The 18897-nt window shown below is 37.6% G+C and overlaps 1 protein-coding gene across 1 annotated transcript in view; it reads left to right on the top strand.

Moving 5' to 3' along the window:
- The window catches only part of EDIL3 (EGF like repeats and discoidin domains 3), a 401517-nt gene that overhangs the window by 360907 nt on the left and 21713 nt on the right, over window positions 1-18897 (top strand). Inside the window, exon 10 of the mRNA XM_075542664.1 lies at window positions 4499-4654. Within this exon, the coding sequence (XP_075398779.1) occupies window positions 4499-4654 (156 nt within the window). The remainder of the gene's footprint in view (window positions 1-4498; window positions 4655-18897) is intronic.

Here is an 18897-nt window from a genome sequence, read left to right as displayed (position 1 = left end):
TTCTTAGAGACTCAAATGACAAGACGTCTGAAATATTGGGGACATGTTGCAGGAGCCATCAGTCCCTGGAAAATGACATCATTCTTGGTAAAATAGAGGGACAACGAGAGCAGAACAAATAAAAAGGATGCTCCTCGACAAGATGGATCTTCGCAGTGGCTTCAACAATGGCTGGAACATAAAAACAAGTGTTAGGATGGCGCAAGGACCTCGGGGAGGTTCACTCTGCTGTCCATTGGGTTTTTGTGAGTCAGAGCTAACTCAAGGGCACCTTCTACTGGCAGCAACCTATTGCCCTCAGTCCATTCTGACTCCTAGAGCCCCAAGAGGACAGAACGGCACTGCCCCCTAGGGTCTCCAAGGCTGTACGCTTTCCCATAGCACACTGCCTCATCTTTCTCTCCGGGACACTTGGTGGGGTTGAGCCTTGGTTATTAGCTTACTGCAGCGGTTCTCAGCCTGTGGGTCATGACCCCTTTGGGGGTTGAACCACCCTTTCACAGGGGTCGCCCAGTTCATAACAGTAGCAAAATGACAGTTATGAAGCAGCAACAATTGCTTAACCAATGTTCCCCCACACTAATCTTAATGTGCATAAAATTCTGCTGCTGTTGTCCAGAGCTTTAGAGTCTATTACAACTCTAGCCACCTATGTACAACAGAGCTAAGCACTGCTTGGTTTGGCACCCACCGCACAAGTACTGTTATGTTTGAACCCATTGGTGCAGCCACCATGTCAATCAGTGCTGCTGAGGGACTTCCTTTCTTGCTGCCCTTACACGTTACCAAGCATGATGTCCTTCTCCAGGGGCTGGTCTCCGCTGACAACATGGCCACAGTACGCGAGGTGAGGTCTCACCATCCTTATCTCTAGTGAGCCTTCTGGCTATTCTCCTCCGGAGGCAGATCAAGGACCGCAGCCATCAGAATGGATTATAACCTAATATAAAGAAGACCAAAATCCTCACATAAAATCCTAGGGGTTACGTGGATAATTTTTAAAATAATAAAATGAGGCCAAAAGATTTACAGCAGCGTATCCAACAAGATATAGATACGGAAAGAGCGAGTTCAGGAACTCAGAACATTTGCTTCCCTCGAAAGGACTGTCTCTCACAGTCACATCCCACAGCTCTACCTAGCGAAAACTGGTCAGCACCCCTATGACACTGTGTCTTCTTCATCCATAATGTTACCCACAGGTAGAAAACAACAGAATACAACCTTATATTTATTTCTATGAAATGGAAAAGTAGCATTAACTGGCTTTTGCCTTTTTGTCTGTAAAACCTATTTAGAAAATAGCTAAGTGTAATCCAATAAAATCTTTATTAATGGTATGTTACAGGCAAGATACTTTCAGAAAGACCCAGAAATGAAGGGCTGTGCTCTAAGCTGAATGTGTCCCCATTTGAGTCAAAGAGGATCAATAGTGCCATATGGGTTATGTGTCGGGCTGCTAGCCATGAAGTCAGTAGTTCAAAACCACCAGCCACATTAGAGAATAAAGATGAGGTTTTTATAATCTCAAAAGAGTAACAGTTTCAGAAACTTTTACAGACAGTTCTACTCTGTTTATGTAGGGTCTCTAAGAATAGCAATTTACTGGAGGGCAGTAAATTGGGGGTTTGGGGTTTTTGCAGGGTGTCTTCTTTGGGTATTTGAGTCAAACCCTGGGAGATGAAGATACTTAGTCTATTATAGTTCCAGGTCAACTTTAACATGATTTTATTCCATAAATGGACAGTGCTTCTAAACCACAGGTAAGCCTGCCCTCAGCAGCCACCTTTTCTGGGAATAGCCCTCGTGCTGAACACAGTGTGGCTCGGGTCAAGTTCTCTGGGTGCCCTGTTTCAACAACCTCATGTTAAGTGTGAGTTGCTGATTATTTTTTGTACAGAAACAAGATCTGCTCAGGCCTGGTACTCAAAGTTTAGTGTCGTAAAATTTAGGAGAAAAGCCAGCTTGAAACAGATTGCTGACTATTTACATGAAGATACTGACTTCACTGGAACCAAAAAATAAAAAAATTCTAGAATCTGAAAAAAAAATTGCTGGAGAAGGAGAGCAGTTAGAGGGAGAAAAACATATCGGTTGGAAAGAGCCAAGACACACAACTGAAGGAGAAAACAGCTCCACCCAGCAGGAAACTGAGTTGCCTTTAAGAAATATTTGGGGGAGGAGGGGAGTGCGGGGGAGGATAGGTGCTGGAAGACTCCTCACTGCTTTAGCTGAGGACTTATAGAAGCAGGGCCTGAAGAATCCAGCCCTGGGCGTATTCATATCCTTGGAAACACAGCTCAGCTTTCTGTGTGTACATAGTCTGTGATGCAGCACAGTGACTCCGAGTTCTTTCTCCCCTGTCACTTACTGTCAGTAATACTAAGCGCACTGTGAAGAACAGCGGCTTTGCCCAGGTGTCAGTATGCAATTAGATTTGGATTTAGGACAATAAAAGCAATCCATATTTTTCAACCCCGACAGCCGTAGAACAGAGCAAAAATTCATGATCCAAGACAGGGCCCTCCTAGGATTGTAAATCCTGGATGGATTTTGTTTAGGGCTTAGTGTCTCCGTCAGTTGATGTGTGTAGTGAGAAGACTTCTGAATTTTTTTGGAATTTTCTAAATTGCCGTGGATTACAGGAAGAAATCACTGAGTAGAAAATGAAACCCACATGTTACTCCTTTAGTTTAAGAATCAGTATGAACAGTGGACCTAGGAATTCAAAAACGACATATTTGAACTTGAGAGGCTCTACTTACTAACAATTTCTGGATGCCACACCAAGTTTTGCCACCTCTCTACACATCATCTGGGAGGTAGAAATAATATCTTTCTTTTGTAAGATTATGGAGAGGATTAAATGAGTCCATCGAAAACACTTGGCCTCATGCATCAAATGCTTCCAGCTTTAATTCACAGCCACCGAGCCCATGCTGACTCATCGCAAGCCTGTAGGGCAGGATGAAACTGCCTCTGTGAATTTCCGGGAGCCGAACTTTGTGCGACTAGAAAATCCTGCCTGGTGGGTTCCAACTGCTGACTTTGTGGATGGCGGCCCAACCAACACACACCAGTGCTCCTTGCTTCCTTTTCAGTTTGTCAGTGTCTCTCACAGCCTGGCTGCTGGTGTACAACCTATTTTACGTGATCTAATACACATTTGGAGAACAGCCACAGCAAAAAGATATTTTAGATTTTGAGCGGACCTTTAGAAATGTTTTAATAAAATATTAAAGGAGGTTTTCTTTATCAGCTACTCAATTGATCCGGAAGCCTTTAATGCATGGTTCAAAAAATGAGCGGGCATCTCAGGTAATTTTAAAAATTAATCTATTTCCAGAGGGGACACACTGGAATAGTCTACTACTTTGTATCATTCCTTGCTCACTCTTCTCACCCATGACCTGCATTTGACCCATGACTATTTATTTTTGGCTACCTTGTGTCTCAGAGGATGGAAGACCTGAAAGGGAAACAAGAAGACATGGGGGTTGACAGCCACAAGGTCACAGACAGGATTATGACAGTTAAAATTGATAAGATCAGGGATGTCATAAGAAGGCATTCAGTCATAGGAAGTAAGTGGAAGTAGGTGGCTATTGTAGAAATAGAAAGGAAGGTATATGTTAAGGAAAAGAACTAAGATAAATTGTGACATTTTTACAATAGTTGTCCACATGGAAATCAAGGCTTTTCTTTAAAATCCTAAACTTTTCTTTAAAATCAGCATTCTAAAAAAATTAAAATAAAATCAGTATTATAACATGTATGGGTGATTAGAGAAAGAAGTAGGAAAACACTAAACTACCAGATATTATATATTCTCCTTGGATGAAATTCATATATATTATCATCCATATCATTTGCATTTCCATTTACTTTGGTGAGTTGAATGCTTAATAACTTGCCAAGGGTCTTGTGCCCTTGAAGTGCACACCATGGAAGACAGATCACATGAACATACTTCCCCCATGTCAGAAGTTTGGTTTTAGACCCCTCCTTTCGATTTTTTTCAAGGAACAATGACCACTATACTCAATTATATGCTACTGAATGGGGGGAAACTTAAAGAAACAGATTTGACCTTATTTAATGTGTAATTGTGAAACCTCCGCTGCTCCTAGTAAGTATGCAATGGCAGTAATTTTATTATTATTTAATTGGCCATTAAAATCAGTAAATTGAATCATAAGCACAAGTGGTGGGAGTTAATGATCAGTTTCAAGATGGTCTGCCTTGCCAGTTCTGGTACTATGCAAGTGACTCAAACCGACACACAGCTAGATAAGTCAGTTTAATACAGAACAGATCAGTGGGCTGGAGTTGCTGTTCTCTTACCTTAAAATGATCAGAATAGTTGTTCAAGGAAACTTGAACTAAATTTTCTGCATAGCAGGAAAAAAATTATAAGTCAAGGATAGAGTCAAAATATTGACAATCAGGCTAAACTCTATTGTTGCATTTAACTTTTGTGTTTGTTTTCTTCTCATAGGTGGATCTTCTTGTTCCTACCAAAGTGACTGGCATTATCACACAGGGAGCTAAAGATTTTGGCCATGTTCAGTTTGTGGGTTCCTACAAACTAGCTTACAGCAATGATGGAGAGCACTGGACTGTGTACCAAGATGAAAAGCAAAGAAAAGATAAGGTAAGTCAGCCAGGTAACTTGGAAAATGCCTCCTGCAGATGGAATGATATATCCATACTGAGAATAATGGCTATCCTGTACAAATGGAGCCCTAGTGGCACTGTCAGTTAGTCATTGGCCTTCTACCAACAAGGTCCGTGATTCAAAACCAGGAGCTGCTCCAGAGTAGAAAGATGAGAGTGTTCCCATCGAGATTTACAATCTCCCAAGCCCTATGAAAGTCCAAATTGAATGAAGGAAGTGGGTTTGGCTTATACTGTAAGATATGCAATAAACAAAAAGATTTAAAGACTAGCACTGTCATTGAGCTGGTAGTCCATTATGTAATCCAACATCTTAGAGAAGATTAAATTCTAGTAATATTTTCTATCATACCACTGTTCTAAGATCCAACTCTGTGAGACTCAGCTCATATTTCATACCCCTAAAAGAAACTTGAATAATTTACCATACAACACATGTATGGATGACTATTGTTTAAACAAAAGCGAATATTTTTTATTATTAAAAATAATTTGACTCTTGGACATAATTCTTTGGAGAATGCTTCAAAGGTTAACAAAGGTGTTTTGCCTTGAAATTAGAATTTTGAGAAGATTTCAATCAAGTACATTTCATATAGACTAATTGTGACTGTGGTAGCTGTTAATAATTTTTTCTTTAATTGGGATGTTTCTCTGTTCTGTTTTCCTGGTTGTACTTTCATTTATATGTTGGTTTGATTTTTCTGTGACCTATATAGTCTGCATTTTAATTTTATCAAAACTCAGTTTTTAAAAGACTTTTGCTATATTTAGTATTTTCCTGGTATTTTTAAGTTTTAAGTTTTGTCGAACCTCTGGAGAAAAAGCACTCGAGTAATTACAATAGTTCATTTGAATCATATGTTAAAATGTGGTTTGAGTTAGATCAATGATAAGCTATTTGCTCTTAAAGGTTTTATCTAGCCATGTTATTCCTGTACTGTTGTCATAATATGAGCCAATATAGAATTTAGCGAGCTCTTTCTCCAAGTATTAAAAGCAGAGAATTTATCAATTTTCCCTGGGAGACTAAGCCTGGAATGGCTATTCAGTTCAGTCAACAGTCAGACTTCAGATCACATAAAATTCATCTCAGGGCAGACATTTTTAGATGAAGATTGCAAAAACCATATCCCTTTATGTTTGAACAGCTCAGAGCACCCATATAACAGCTCCGCACGCTCATGTGACATCCCAGAATGTCCACATTTTACATTTTAACATCTCAGAAATTGTTGTGTCTTATTTTTACTGTTTAACTGGAAGTATTTATTCAATCCTAGGCATTTTTTTCTTATGTGCCATATTTTGTAAGCAGAAGAACTTTTGAATCACTGACTATGGTGTGTTTTGTATGGCTGTCTGACAGTTTCACCATGTGCGGTGAAACATAGGTCTGTTCCACTGCTTACAGAGTGCCACTTTGTTGCACTTTTAATTCTATAAACTTCATAGATTACAAAGCTCTTGAAATTAATTTTAAATCAAGTAAATAATTCATCCATAAATTGCATGTAGAAAATTTAGAAATCACATTTATAATAAGGAAATCCTTACATTAATTAAATGAGCTAAAGAGAGTAAGAAAAAACATGGCCATACTATTAAACTGAGTTGTCTTCATTTAATGTGATTTAATGATTTAAGCATTTGATTGAATAAGTATATGTACGCATGTTTCTCTTAATTGATGCACAACCTGCATATTAATGCATTTTGATTTGTTATTTCAATCTGAAGAATACTTAATATTTTTGTGCTAAATTGATCAAGTGATTTATAGTGTTTTCCAGTTTCTATATTCTTCCTGATTTTAGATCTACTTGTACTATCAAGTGGGAGAAAGATGATGCTTTCTTCTCTCGTAACGATTTACAGTCTTGGTAACCCAAAGTGACAGTTCTACCCTGTCCTTTAAGGTCACCATGAATCATAATTGACTCAGTGGCAGTTGAGGTGTTTTGTTTGTTTCTTGATGCACTATCAAAAGGAGCTCACACAAGGCTATGGGGTAACCAGGTTAGCATTGTTGGATAATCTTCAGCAAAAATATTGTCGCATGTGACAATGATATTGTTCTATAATTTGAGCATTCTTTTGGATCACCTTTCTTTGAAATGAGTATAGATAGCATCACTTCCAGTGAGTTGGCCAAGTGGCGGACTTCCAAGTTTGCTGGCATAGACATTGAGTGCTTCTAATGATTCATCAGCTCATTGAAACGTCTTATTTGCTATTCCATCAATTCCTGGAGCCTTGTGTTTTTATGCTTTCCATGCAGCTTGAACTTTTCCATCAGCACAATTAGTTCTTGTTCATATGCCCCCTCCTGAAATGGTGGGATGCTGACTAGTTCTTTGCGGCACAGTGACTTTGTATGTTCGTTCCATCATCTTTTGGTGCTTCCTGCATCATTCAGCATATTATCCATAGAATCTTTCAATATTGCAACTTGAGGTTTGACTTTTTCCTTTAGTTCTTTCAGGTTAAGGTATGCTGGGCATGTCCTTCCTTTTTGTTTTTCTAATTCTAGGGCTGTACACGACTCATATAGCATCATAATCTGTCTCCTCCAGCTGTCCTTGAAAGTTTCTACTGAGCTCTTTGGCTTCATTATTTCTTCCTTTTGCATTAGCTTCTCCATCATTAAGAGCAATTTCAGGTCTCTCCTGACATCCACTCTGATCTTTTCTTTCTTTCTTTCTTTCTTGTATTTTTAATGACCTTTGCTTTCCTCTGAAATGAGGTTCCTGGTGTCTCCCACAGCTCATCAGGTTTTCTCTCATTAGTTTTCTGTGCAGTAAATCTGTTCTCCAGATGTTCTTAAAACTCAGGTGGGATATACTCAAGGTGGTATTTTGGCTCTTATGAACAAGAGATAATTAGACCTTAACTTCAAAACAACTGAGAACACTTGTTCAACCAAATTGACATAAAAATGAACTAAAAAATACCAGATTTTATTTTATTGGATCCTAGTAAAATTGTGAATTGTACTTTTTTGGATGCTGAACATTTTTTGTGTTTCTATCATTATGTTTGAGTTGTATTCTGTTTCATAATTAAGTTCTCCAGAAATAGCTGTTTCCTGAAATATTGTTTTTAAGGTTTGTTTTGCAGGGCTAGTGCAGGGGCTAGGACTAATTGTACTCCAATATTCTGCCCAAGGTCTCCTGAATCTTGATATGTTCAGTAAATTTGTGGAAATAGGCACCATTTATAGACTTATGTATGCATGAGGATCTGTGGTCTTACCCATTTGAGGTTTCTTTCCTATATATTCGGTAACTTTTTAATATATATTAGGTGATTAGGACTCAACTGAATGTATAAGGGGAGGGGGGTGGGCAGACTTTGTAAATTCATGCCAAATCTTTTGAACTCGAAAGGCTTTGTACTCTCAGTTCTGTGTCGTCAGTCCCTCATAGCAGACAAGCTGCATCTGGGTTTTGCTTCCATGAAGAGTAACTTGGAAACGCTTAGTGAAGTAAGCTGGAATAATTGTAAGTCTCCCTATTTGTTTCTTATTTCTCAGACATCACTGTTCATTGTGAGATTTACTGCAATTTCACAGATGAATATTTTACATACTGTTTTCTTGTTTCAGTTGGAAGGGCAAATTCAAGTCCCGTTACTTAGTCTTGACAAGAAACATAAGTGACACAAACTTTAAATGAAGAGTATGGATCATATAAAGCAATTATTAATCAGAAGTTTAAACACAATCCAAGAATTTTATAGTAGGGTAATACCACTATTTGTTAAATGTATGATCATTTGTACATTATTGAACTACTTTAAACTTATTTTGCTCATCTGTCAAATGGGAAGAATGCCAGAATTATACATTGTCATAGGCCTGCTGTGAGGAGTATGTGCAGTACTGTATGTATCTACTAGTCACTACACTGCGTGGCACATCAGAAGTACTTTTGAAAAAAATTAGTAATATATATTTTTTAATTTTTTAAAAAGCAAAATAAAATGACTTCAAAATCCTATGAGTTTGGTAATCTGGAATGTGCCAAATTCCTTATAATATGAGATTCCTTAAAACATAACTCTTTAAATCCATGTACTTAAGAAACATATTTATTAATACATGATTTTTACATTCCCCAAATAAAAACAAAGTAGTACATATATAGAAAGTCTCAGTAGGCTAATTGTAAATAGAGACAGTAAATTGACATATAATTTACTGAAAATATGAAAGACAGAAATCTTTCATAAAACAATACATGGGGGTGATGTAATGTATCCATGTGAAAATTCACTTAAATAATTCATCGTTTTCATATTATGCACATATGACAACTGGCCAAACTTAGACAAAGAAGCCAGTGACTTTTAAATTAAATGTTGTCAGTTTTTAAAATATTAACTAATTATGTAAGTGTACTATTTATAGAGGAGACAAGCAATATGCATAAGCTTTACATAAAAATGTAACAATGAAAAGTATAATTAACATAATACTTTATGGAGAAGAAAGATTGGCAAGACTTTGGACTTTTCCATTCTTCCATAGAGTGGAATTTTTAAAGTAAGTGAGAAAATGCTTTACACGAGTTCTTTGAGTACCAAGCTCCTACCCTGCGTATGTTCATCGTCCCAGTCCCTGATAAGCCAATGACATTTGAAAATCAAGTTACATATAATGGTTTGTAACAACAGTTGTATAACAGGCATTTAAACATTATTATTATGTAAGTAATTAGTATGTTAAAAATGATTTCATGTATGGAATTTTCTTTAATTTTATGCATGGAAATGTTCACTATGTACTACATAATAAAAAATGGACAAGTGTTATTAGCTAATAACCATACCTAACCAGACATACAAACAAATTTGACTTAAAAATGACACCTAACTGGATAGGCAAACATATACAGATCCAAAGAAACATATGTACCCCCAAAAGAAACTGCTTTGTTGAGTCATTTATAACTTCCCCATAAGGTGACAAGGTTGTAAATCTTTACAAAGCAGAATGTCACATTTTTCTCTTGAGAGTTCACAATGCCAACTTTCAATTAGCAGCCAGCCACATCATGTGCTTCAAGAGAGTCCACTATATAAATGTAATTTACTACATACTATGTAATATGTAATTTTTGTGCCTTCCTATTATCACTCGCTGATTTGTGTATAATTACATGTATCCTTCATAAATGTGCATTGATTCTTTAGAGAAGCCCTTGAATTACTAGTACTTCTGAGAAATTAATTGTTCTGAGGTTGAGTAAGCTTTCCTTTCTGTTGGTAAGGATAGGACCGTGTTTCGTTCTGTTGCACATATGTTTGCTATGAGACAGGAATCAACTTGAAGGCACTAAACAGCAACATTGATTCTAAATATTGTCTGTGCCTTGCTTCCCATGGTGATTTTCCTAGAGGAAAAGAATTTTCTTTTGCTTTTTACAAATGTTAATTCAACCACCAGCTTTTTCCAAAATAAAAAATAAATGAAATATTTCAGTGCAGAACATGTACCTGTGAGATGTTTTATGGATGGACATTTCAAAAGGAAATATTTTTAAAGGTTTTTAATTCCTCCTCTTTTTATTGATTGCTTGCTTAAAAATATTTGGGAATGGATGGGTATGTAAACCTCCAGAAACTAGACTACTGAAAAACCATCTGAAAAAATAACAGCAATATGCTAGGTTTACTATAAGTGCCATAAATGATTTTCTAAAAATAGGGGAGGAAATGCCTTTTCTGTCCCTCACTAGTCAGAATTGATGAAACCACAGGAAAGCCATAAAGTCAAACTGTTTTGTAGTGGTTCAGAAGCTGTGGATCTTGATGGGAGCAGCCTGCCTCATCTTCTTCCTCTCCCTAACCTGAGAGGAATTGGTGGCTTTTAACACTAGAGCTTGCAGTCGCCACAATGCTAAATATATGTTTCTATGTATATGTGACACACGTCAGTGGCATGCTCTGCCTATCTATGTCACATATCAATGGAAGAAAAACAAAAACCTGTTCTCTTCATTAAGATGTCAGATTCTCAACATGCTTTCATAGGACTTAAGAATTACTTAAGTATTCTGCTTTGTTGGATTTATTTTAGAAAGGGTAAGGACTATGGATTCCCCCCCCCCCATTTGTGTGTGTGCATGTGCCTGTGTGCGTCTATTTCTTTTGTTATTGATCATTTGATGGCAATGTCTATCTACACCCCATAGATTCTAATGTTTTATAGTCTACAATAGTTTACAACATTTAAGTAGCTTTTGTATTTTACTACAACATGGATTCAGATATATTTCTGAGTATATCTTGAAATCCAAATATCCCTTTGCTCAGTGAAAGACACATTTATTTATACTATATGGGTGGTTTCTTTACTACATTTAGAAGAAAAAGTGAAAAATCTTGACAAACACTTTTAGTAGTTGTAAGCTAACATAAAGTGGTCATTCGTTTTAGAAAAAAGTACTTACATGGAAAGAGTCATGAAAACAGATTTTTTTTATCCCTATGTTATTCATGTGAAATCATCATGTTTAAGTAAACCTGAAATTTGGAGCAGAGAAACTTTCTTCATTGAGTCACAAAAAAAAAAAATCAACAAAAAGAAGACGCAGTAATATCCTATATTGTCTCACTCCCTAATAATATCTAGGTTATTTTTAAAGAAATGCAAAAATATTACAAAATTACTGAAGTTAAACCCATTCTCTCCAGTCAGATTTTATTTATTTTTAACATGAATACCACACAGTCATTGAGAAGGACTCAACAGGAGCTTGGTGCATTCTTTGACTCACTGCTCTCAGAATTATAACCTTCTTCGAGGAGCTTGTTAAAAATAACTCTCTGGGTTCAAAAACTCACTGGGGATGAGCTGGTAATTGAAATATTTACAAAGATCTCAAGTTATTTGACTAACAAATAAGTATAGGAGATAAGACTAATTTAAGCTAAAACTAAAATGACATATTTTAAGTAAAATAAGTGTAATTTTGTATTTTTCAGTCAGAGCAGAATTGATTATATTATGGTTCTTTCAGACTTTGCATTCTAATTGGTTAGTGAAAGTCAATATAAATCAGTTTCTTCAAAATTGCTTTAGATTTTAATAAATTTTCCAATTACTGGGAAAAACTAAAAAGTAAATTTGTATTAACTTTACAATTTTTAATGCAATAATAGTCTTAAGTATTTCAGAGCACAGATTACATGCATGTGTCTAGAAGGGTGTAACAATTTTAGCCATTGGGTACTCCATTAGTGTGGGGGGTGGGGCAACATCTGAATGTAACATATTGGCTCTGATAGTTTCCAGTACCAAGGAGATCAGAGAAGATGCGGGAGCTTTGTTGCAGCCAGTTTATGTTGCAGAATCAACATACATTCTACCAAGTGATCAAAACAACCTGAAAGAAGTGGAGAAGGAACCTTGGTGGCTTAGTGGTTTACGTGTTGCTCTGTGGGAGAAAGATGGGGTCCTCTATTTCCCTAGAGAGTTACAATCTCTGAACCCAACAGGGGCTGCTTCACGCTGTCCAAATACGGTCACTATGAGTTAGAATTGACTTAATAGCAGTGAGTTTGGGTTTTTGTTTTGAGAGAAGTATTGGAGGTCCTGAGTTGAAAAACTGGGTAAACGTGGCTTTACTGATGGCTTGAACTAGCCCTGGCCACCTCAGAAGACAAGTCTTTAATCTTGAAGTCCTAAAACGCAGCTTTATTGTGCATCAGAAGAATGTGCTCTGAATCACAATAAACTAGACAGCAATTGGTTTGGGGTTGGCTTTAGGAAAATCGTACATATATTATTGTCATTGAAGCTCCTGCCCTTCCAAGAGCTAAATATATCCCTGCACCAACTACTCTTTTTCTCAACATCTGTCTGCAAAACAGAAACAGAAACCTTCCCAATCCTCATTCCTAAATCCATCAAAATCTGTACTGAAAGTTTTATTCAAATTCAACAATAATTACAGATACCATAGAACTTACATGCCATTCCCATTCGAGCTGGTGGGACCTTAAATTACATTTGAGATTTTAATCCCTCAAAGTCTAGCTCATTGGTGAGGCCGAGATCAGATTAGATGTCATTTACAGGAGTCAGTATCCCGACTGATTCTGTTTTCTGGGTTTGTTTTTTGTTTTTGTTTTTTAATTTGATCTGGGTCACAAATTTTCATCCTGAAGAATCCCCTTAGTAAACAAATAAAATAGAATCCTCCTTGAGAATCTGTCAGTGAGAAAGATAATGCAAATCCTTTATGGACAAGTCAGTTCTGACTCACTGGAAACCTATAGGATGGAGTAAAGTGGTCCCATAAAATGTTCAGAGCTATGCATCTTAATGGAATTGAACTATCACATCTTACTCTCATAGTAGGTTTGAACCTTGGACCTTCCCTTTAAATGCCAAGTAGTGAACCAATGGGTTACTGAGACCCATTGAGGATAAAGATCCAAACCCACATCCCTGGAGCCAATTCTGACTCATAGTGACCTTGAAAGGTAGCATAGAGGTACCCGCCAGGCTTTATGACATTGTAAACCTGGAGCCACTAGTAGATTTGACCAGATCGCCTTGTGGTTAGCTGCCCAGTGCATAACCCACTGTGCTACCAGGTTTCCTTGAGGAAGGTAGTAGCTGGGGAAAGACAGAAAAGAGTAAAGGTACTCTTTTAAGATGAAGTAATATAATTATGCCTCTGGACAGGAGATTCAAATTCTGTTTCTATCAATATCATACGGACACCATTAAAATCATCCACAGAGACTTATTACTGTTTTGAAGTCAATGAAACAAAGAAAAGAAGCTGCTTTTCTGAAAGCAATTTCCAAGAACTAATAACCTTTATATAAAATATTCAGATTAAAATATAGCAAGTGAAATTCCTGTGTAGTCATAATACTGTGCTCGGGTATTTGGTGAATTACTTAATTGGAGTTGAAGTTAAGGAGACAATGATATAATTTTAGCATTGTCTAAAAATAAGAACAGTGTTACTTAAATAAACACCATCTGGTACCAACTGTTATTTAGAACTTAATCCACTTTTTTCCTTGTCGTAATTCAATATTACGGGATCTGAATAGTATGTGTTGGTGTGAAGAATACAGAACTGATTGTATTCAAATGAGTATGGGTGTTACAGGATTTTTTGAATTTATAAAATCCATCTGAAAATGTTTCTGTTTTGGAAGAATGTGAAGTTCAATAATTAATATATCCTTTTTATATTTAAATGCATAGTAGATAGACAAGCCCAGGTCTGGCTGGTGGGAAATAATGCTTCTCTTTTTTTTTTATGTTCTTAAAAAAAGGCATGGATTAGGGAATTTAAAAAATTAGCAGGTGAAGTTTTGCGGTTATATGTGGTAATCAAGACCAAATAAGAACTGGCTAAAAGAAAGGGAGGGGGAGATTGCTACTGTCAATTTGATTCTAACTCATGCAACTTCATTTGCTAGGGAGTAGAACTTATGCCTAGCATCTTCTTGTCTATAATCTTAACCTAAGCAGTTTGCCAGGCCTTCCTGCCACTGTTATTATACACGTGAATTCCACCAAGCACCCTGATGTGAGCAGCCAATTTAACACCATTTTATCGCTTGGATAAAAGGCTAATAATAGGCAGAGATAAATTCTTTAGTCGTATATGCAAAAAAAAATTATTTCTAAAATCTATATATGTTGTTGTGGTTGTTGTTTGGGCTCACTGAGCTGCTTCCGACACACAGAAATTTTCAGATCGATAAAAAGCAACATTTCTCAGTCTTACACCATCGTCAGAATCGCTCCTAGGTTTGAGTCCGGCTACAATACATGGCTTAGACGCGAACCTATCTGATCCCTTCCGGCTTCCTTGTTGCCAAAAGACAGGAGTCAGACCAACCTCCACGCTCAACCCTTCGTTAGCTATTCTGATACCAGCCTTCCATCCCAAGTCAGTCTCCACTTGTGTTAATTAAGTCATTGCAATGGCCACACAACTTGCAGACAATACTCACAATCAGGGGGGTTTATTCAGGGATTTTACATCACCACGAGTCAGGATCAGCAAACAGTAAGGATAGTCATTGGTCTCAATGAGCTCTGAAGTCTTTCTCTGCTTCTTAGACTCTCAGCCACATGGTAGCCAATTCTCTCACCGGTTCTTTGTTTCTAGGCCTTGGCCTCTGTGGCCTAGGAAGCCAGCCCACCTGTCTCTGGTCGGATAAGATGGTACAGCCTCAGCCCTGCTCCTCTGAGTCTCTGTGCCACAGTCTGTGATCTGTCGGCTCTCATCTTGAATGCACTCTTCCAGGGTTCTTGCTTCTCTATGGTGGCTTCAAAGCTAGCTCATCAGCGATGGCCCAAACCTCTGAGAGCAGGGCAATGGTAAAGAGCTGCCCAGTCCCCTCTCTTTGTGGTGTGCTCAGTCTATGTGCATAGGCCCAAACAATCACTTGGTGGGAGTGCCGTCGATTGGGGTGGGAGAGTCATATTAGGAAACTCACTCCACTACAGCAGCCTCTACCTCATTGAGGTTCTCCCCATTTTTGCTGACCCTGTGAGGTACTTATCTTGTAATTAATCTCTCCTAACAACATGTCCAACCTGTGTGAGACCAAGTCTCTCCATCCCCACTTCTCAGGAGCACTCTGGCTCCGTTCTGGCTGAACTTCCTTGCAGACTGATTGATTTGTTCGCTAGAAGTCTATGGAACTATCAGCATTATTGAACAACATCATATTCAAATGCACCAATTGGTATGTGTTCTTCCTTATTCACTGCCCAACTTCCACATGCAAAGGAGACCATTGAAAATATCATGTCTTGAGCCAGTGACACCTTCATCCTTGAGTTCTTTAGAGAGGTTTTATGCCCCAGATTTTTCCACTGCAATATGTCTTTTGCTATCTTGACTCCCGCTTCCTGAGTGAATCCTTACAGTTCCAAATAAGGTAATTTAATTGAGAATGCCAATCTTTTTTCCACATATCATAATGTTGCCTAGCGGTCCCATGGTGAAGATTGGTTTTCTCTCCATTGAGTTGCAATCTATGCTGAAGACAGCAATCCTTGGTCTTGATAAGCAAGTGCTTCAAGTCTTCCTCATTTCAGAAAGCAAGGTTTTTCATCAGCACATCCCAGGTTATCAATGTGCCTTCCTCCAGTTCTCATGCCGTGCTCCTCTCTCGTGTAGCACAGGTTCTTCAATTATTTCTTCAGGGTACAGATTAAATAAATATAGTGAAATGACATAATGCTGACATATGCCTTTCCATGCAATATTCCTTTTTTTCTTTTCAAAGAATTGCTGTTTAATCTATATATAGGTTCCACCTGAGCACAATTAAGTGTTCTGTTATTGTCATTTTTTCAATGTTATTCACGGTTTGTTATGGACTGAACAATCGAATGCCTTTACATAATCCATGAAACACAAGTAAACATCTTTCTGATATTTTCTGTTTCAGTCATGGGCTATCTGGTGTCAGCAACAACATACCTTATGCTGTTTCCTCTTCTGAATCCAACTTAAATTCCAGAAAAATGTCTGGAATCATTTTTCCCTTTAGCAAACTTTTATTTACATGTGATATTATGATATTGTTCAATAATATACAAATTTCTTTGAAATGAGCTAAAATAAGGTTCTGCCTTAGATAAATGAGATAGCTTTCTTCCAAATTTCGTGGCTTAGATTCCAATATTGCATCAGCTTGTTTAAACCTTTCATAGATGTTCCATCAATTCCTACAGCCCCTTTAAAAAAAAATAATCCCTCCAGTCCTGCTTAAATGTCTTCCTTCACTAATACGTTTTTCATCATATGCTACTTTTTAAAATGTCCGACCACCAACCAGCTCTCTTTGCTTCATTGACTGTGTGTTCCTTCCACTTTCTTTGGTTTTTCTACATTATTTAATATTTGGTTCATATAATCCTTAAATTTGACAATTCGAAGCTTGATTTTTTTTTTTGGCTTAATTTTTCAGCTTGAGACATGCTGAGTGTGTTTTTACCTTTTAATTTCTAACTCCGTGTTGTTGCACATTTCATTATTTTATGCACACTAAAACAGTGTACTGAGCATCAAAGGCAAGGTTATTCTATTGATCATTTAGCTCTTATGACTCATGCATGATCTTATAAAAATAGAATTGGATTCATACACACATATACATTTTCTAAAAAATTGACCAAGATCTCTGTATCTTAGGAAATTTCCAGGAACAGAACAGTTAATTTAGCTATGTGAAACTCGATTGCAGGGCTAGGCAGAATGATAATGGATAGCCCAATTATATATCTTTGAATTGAGAAAGCATTATATGTGCAACAATATGTAGTGCAATAGTAATAATTAAGGGCAAATGCAAAATGATAAGACCCTTTTATTAGAAACAGGGATAGAGGTTTGGGGATATCAACAAAATTGAAATCTGATTGCAAATCCAGGGTCAAATAGACAGAAAGTCATAGGCCGTATGGAAGGCTGACTTCTATTATTATGATAAACTAACTTTTTTTCCCCTTAAGTAGTCATCAGTGGAAAACCAACTATTCTTTGGGGATAGGTGTTGAAGATGCAACAAACATTTCTGTAACTGTTTATTACTGTCTATTGTATCGATGCTGGCACTGTAAAGTGCTTATTGGGGATAAATGGAGTACCTCATGTTCATACATTTGGGGGCACGTTATTAGGAGAAACCAGTCCCTGGAGAAAGCATCATGCTGGGTGGAGTACAGGACAGTGAAAATGAGGAGGGATCTCAATGAGGTGGATTGGCAGCTGCCGCGACAATGGGCTCAAAGGGAGCGGGCATTGATTCCTTCCCTTGTATGTAAGGCCGCTGTGAGTCAGAAACTACTACAAGGCACCTGATCACAACAATGTCCATATCATGTTATTTGTTGTTGTTTTAGCTTTTCATTGAAAAAAGAAACCCAAACTATAATTCTGATGACATATCACCAGGTGGGAGAAATAAAACAAGTAAACACCAGGAACAAAACCCATAAAACATCTTGTTTGTGGAGGGAGGGGGTGGGTTGTGATAGAGAAACAGAAAAACTCTACTATCACTGTGACTCATACTAGTGAGAGAAAACATCCTACCACAGCTGCTGTGCAGCAACACTCTTAGCAGGCTTATGGGAGAAAGGGAAAACCATTCAGGGCAATAGAACACCGAGGAAGAGATGTTTGCTAGTTCTTTTTTTCAACTATCTAAAGTCCTCAAAATTCAGAATTTCTTTTCAAGGAATTTGATTAATGAGCTTAAATACTGAAACCATGTTTTTTTATCTATCAGATATTCACTGTGCAGATGTAAAACTGTAAAAATTACAGATGTGTTGCATAGCAGCATTATTGAAGTAAAATTTTTATAAATCAAGATAATATACTGTTTCTATTATTACATGCTCTATAGCCTTAATTTCCTCATGGCTTGAATAACTAAAATTTGATAATTGCATAATTGTTATCCTCTAAATTCCCCACCATGCATCAAATTATGTAAATGTGTTCATTGAAAATTCTGAAGATCCATTGTTGTGTTTGTTTTCTATATTAATAAACACCTACATTAGAAACAGTTGTATAATGGCAATATTTCAAACTTGGAAGAAACGGCTCATTATTTCTTATGGATCATGCTCATAAGATAGTACAGCGAAGGATCATCAAATGTCCATCTCAGTGCTGGCTGAAAAATGTTGTTGTTATTGTTGCTGGTTCCCTTGAATCCGTTGGGACTCATGGAAGCCCTTATGTTCAAAAAAGGACTCACTGCCCGGTCCTGCAGCAGCCTCAGCACTGTTCCTACATTGGAGTTCATGGTGGCAGCCAGAGTGTCAGCCATGTTTTTCCAGAGGCTTCTACTTTTTCACTGGCTCAGTGGTTACGAGTTGGGCTGCTCACCAAAAGGGCAAGAATTTGAAAGCATCAGCTATTCCTTGGGAGAAAGAGGGGGGCATTCGATTCCCAGAAAGAGTTACAGTTTGAAAGCTCCCCGGGGCAGTCCACCCTGTCCTGTAGGCTCGCTATGAGTGAGGATCAATTCCAAAGCAGCGAGTGAATTCTACTTCACCAAGCCCGGTGTCTTCTTCAGGGACTGCTCCCTGGACAGCATGTCCAAAGTACGTAAGGAGTCTCTGTTGTGTTCACGCTTAATCTATGTACAGGGAACACATGAACAAAATGAAATGCTCTGGAATTTCCATTCTTTTCAAAGCTTTCC

This window comes from Tenrec ecaudatus, chromosome 2 (assembly GCF_050624435.1).
Source record: "Tenrec ecaudatus isolate mTenEca1 chromosome 2, mTenEca1.hap1, whole genome shotgun sequence".
Lineage (NCBI taxonomy): Eukaryota > Metazoa > Chordata > Mammalia > Afrosoricida > Tenrecidae > Tenrec > Tenrec ecaudatus.
This window is presented reverse-complemented; position numbering and strand designations above follow the sequence as displayed.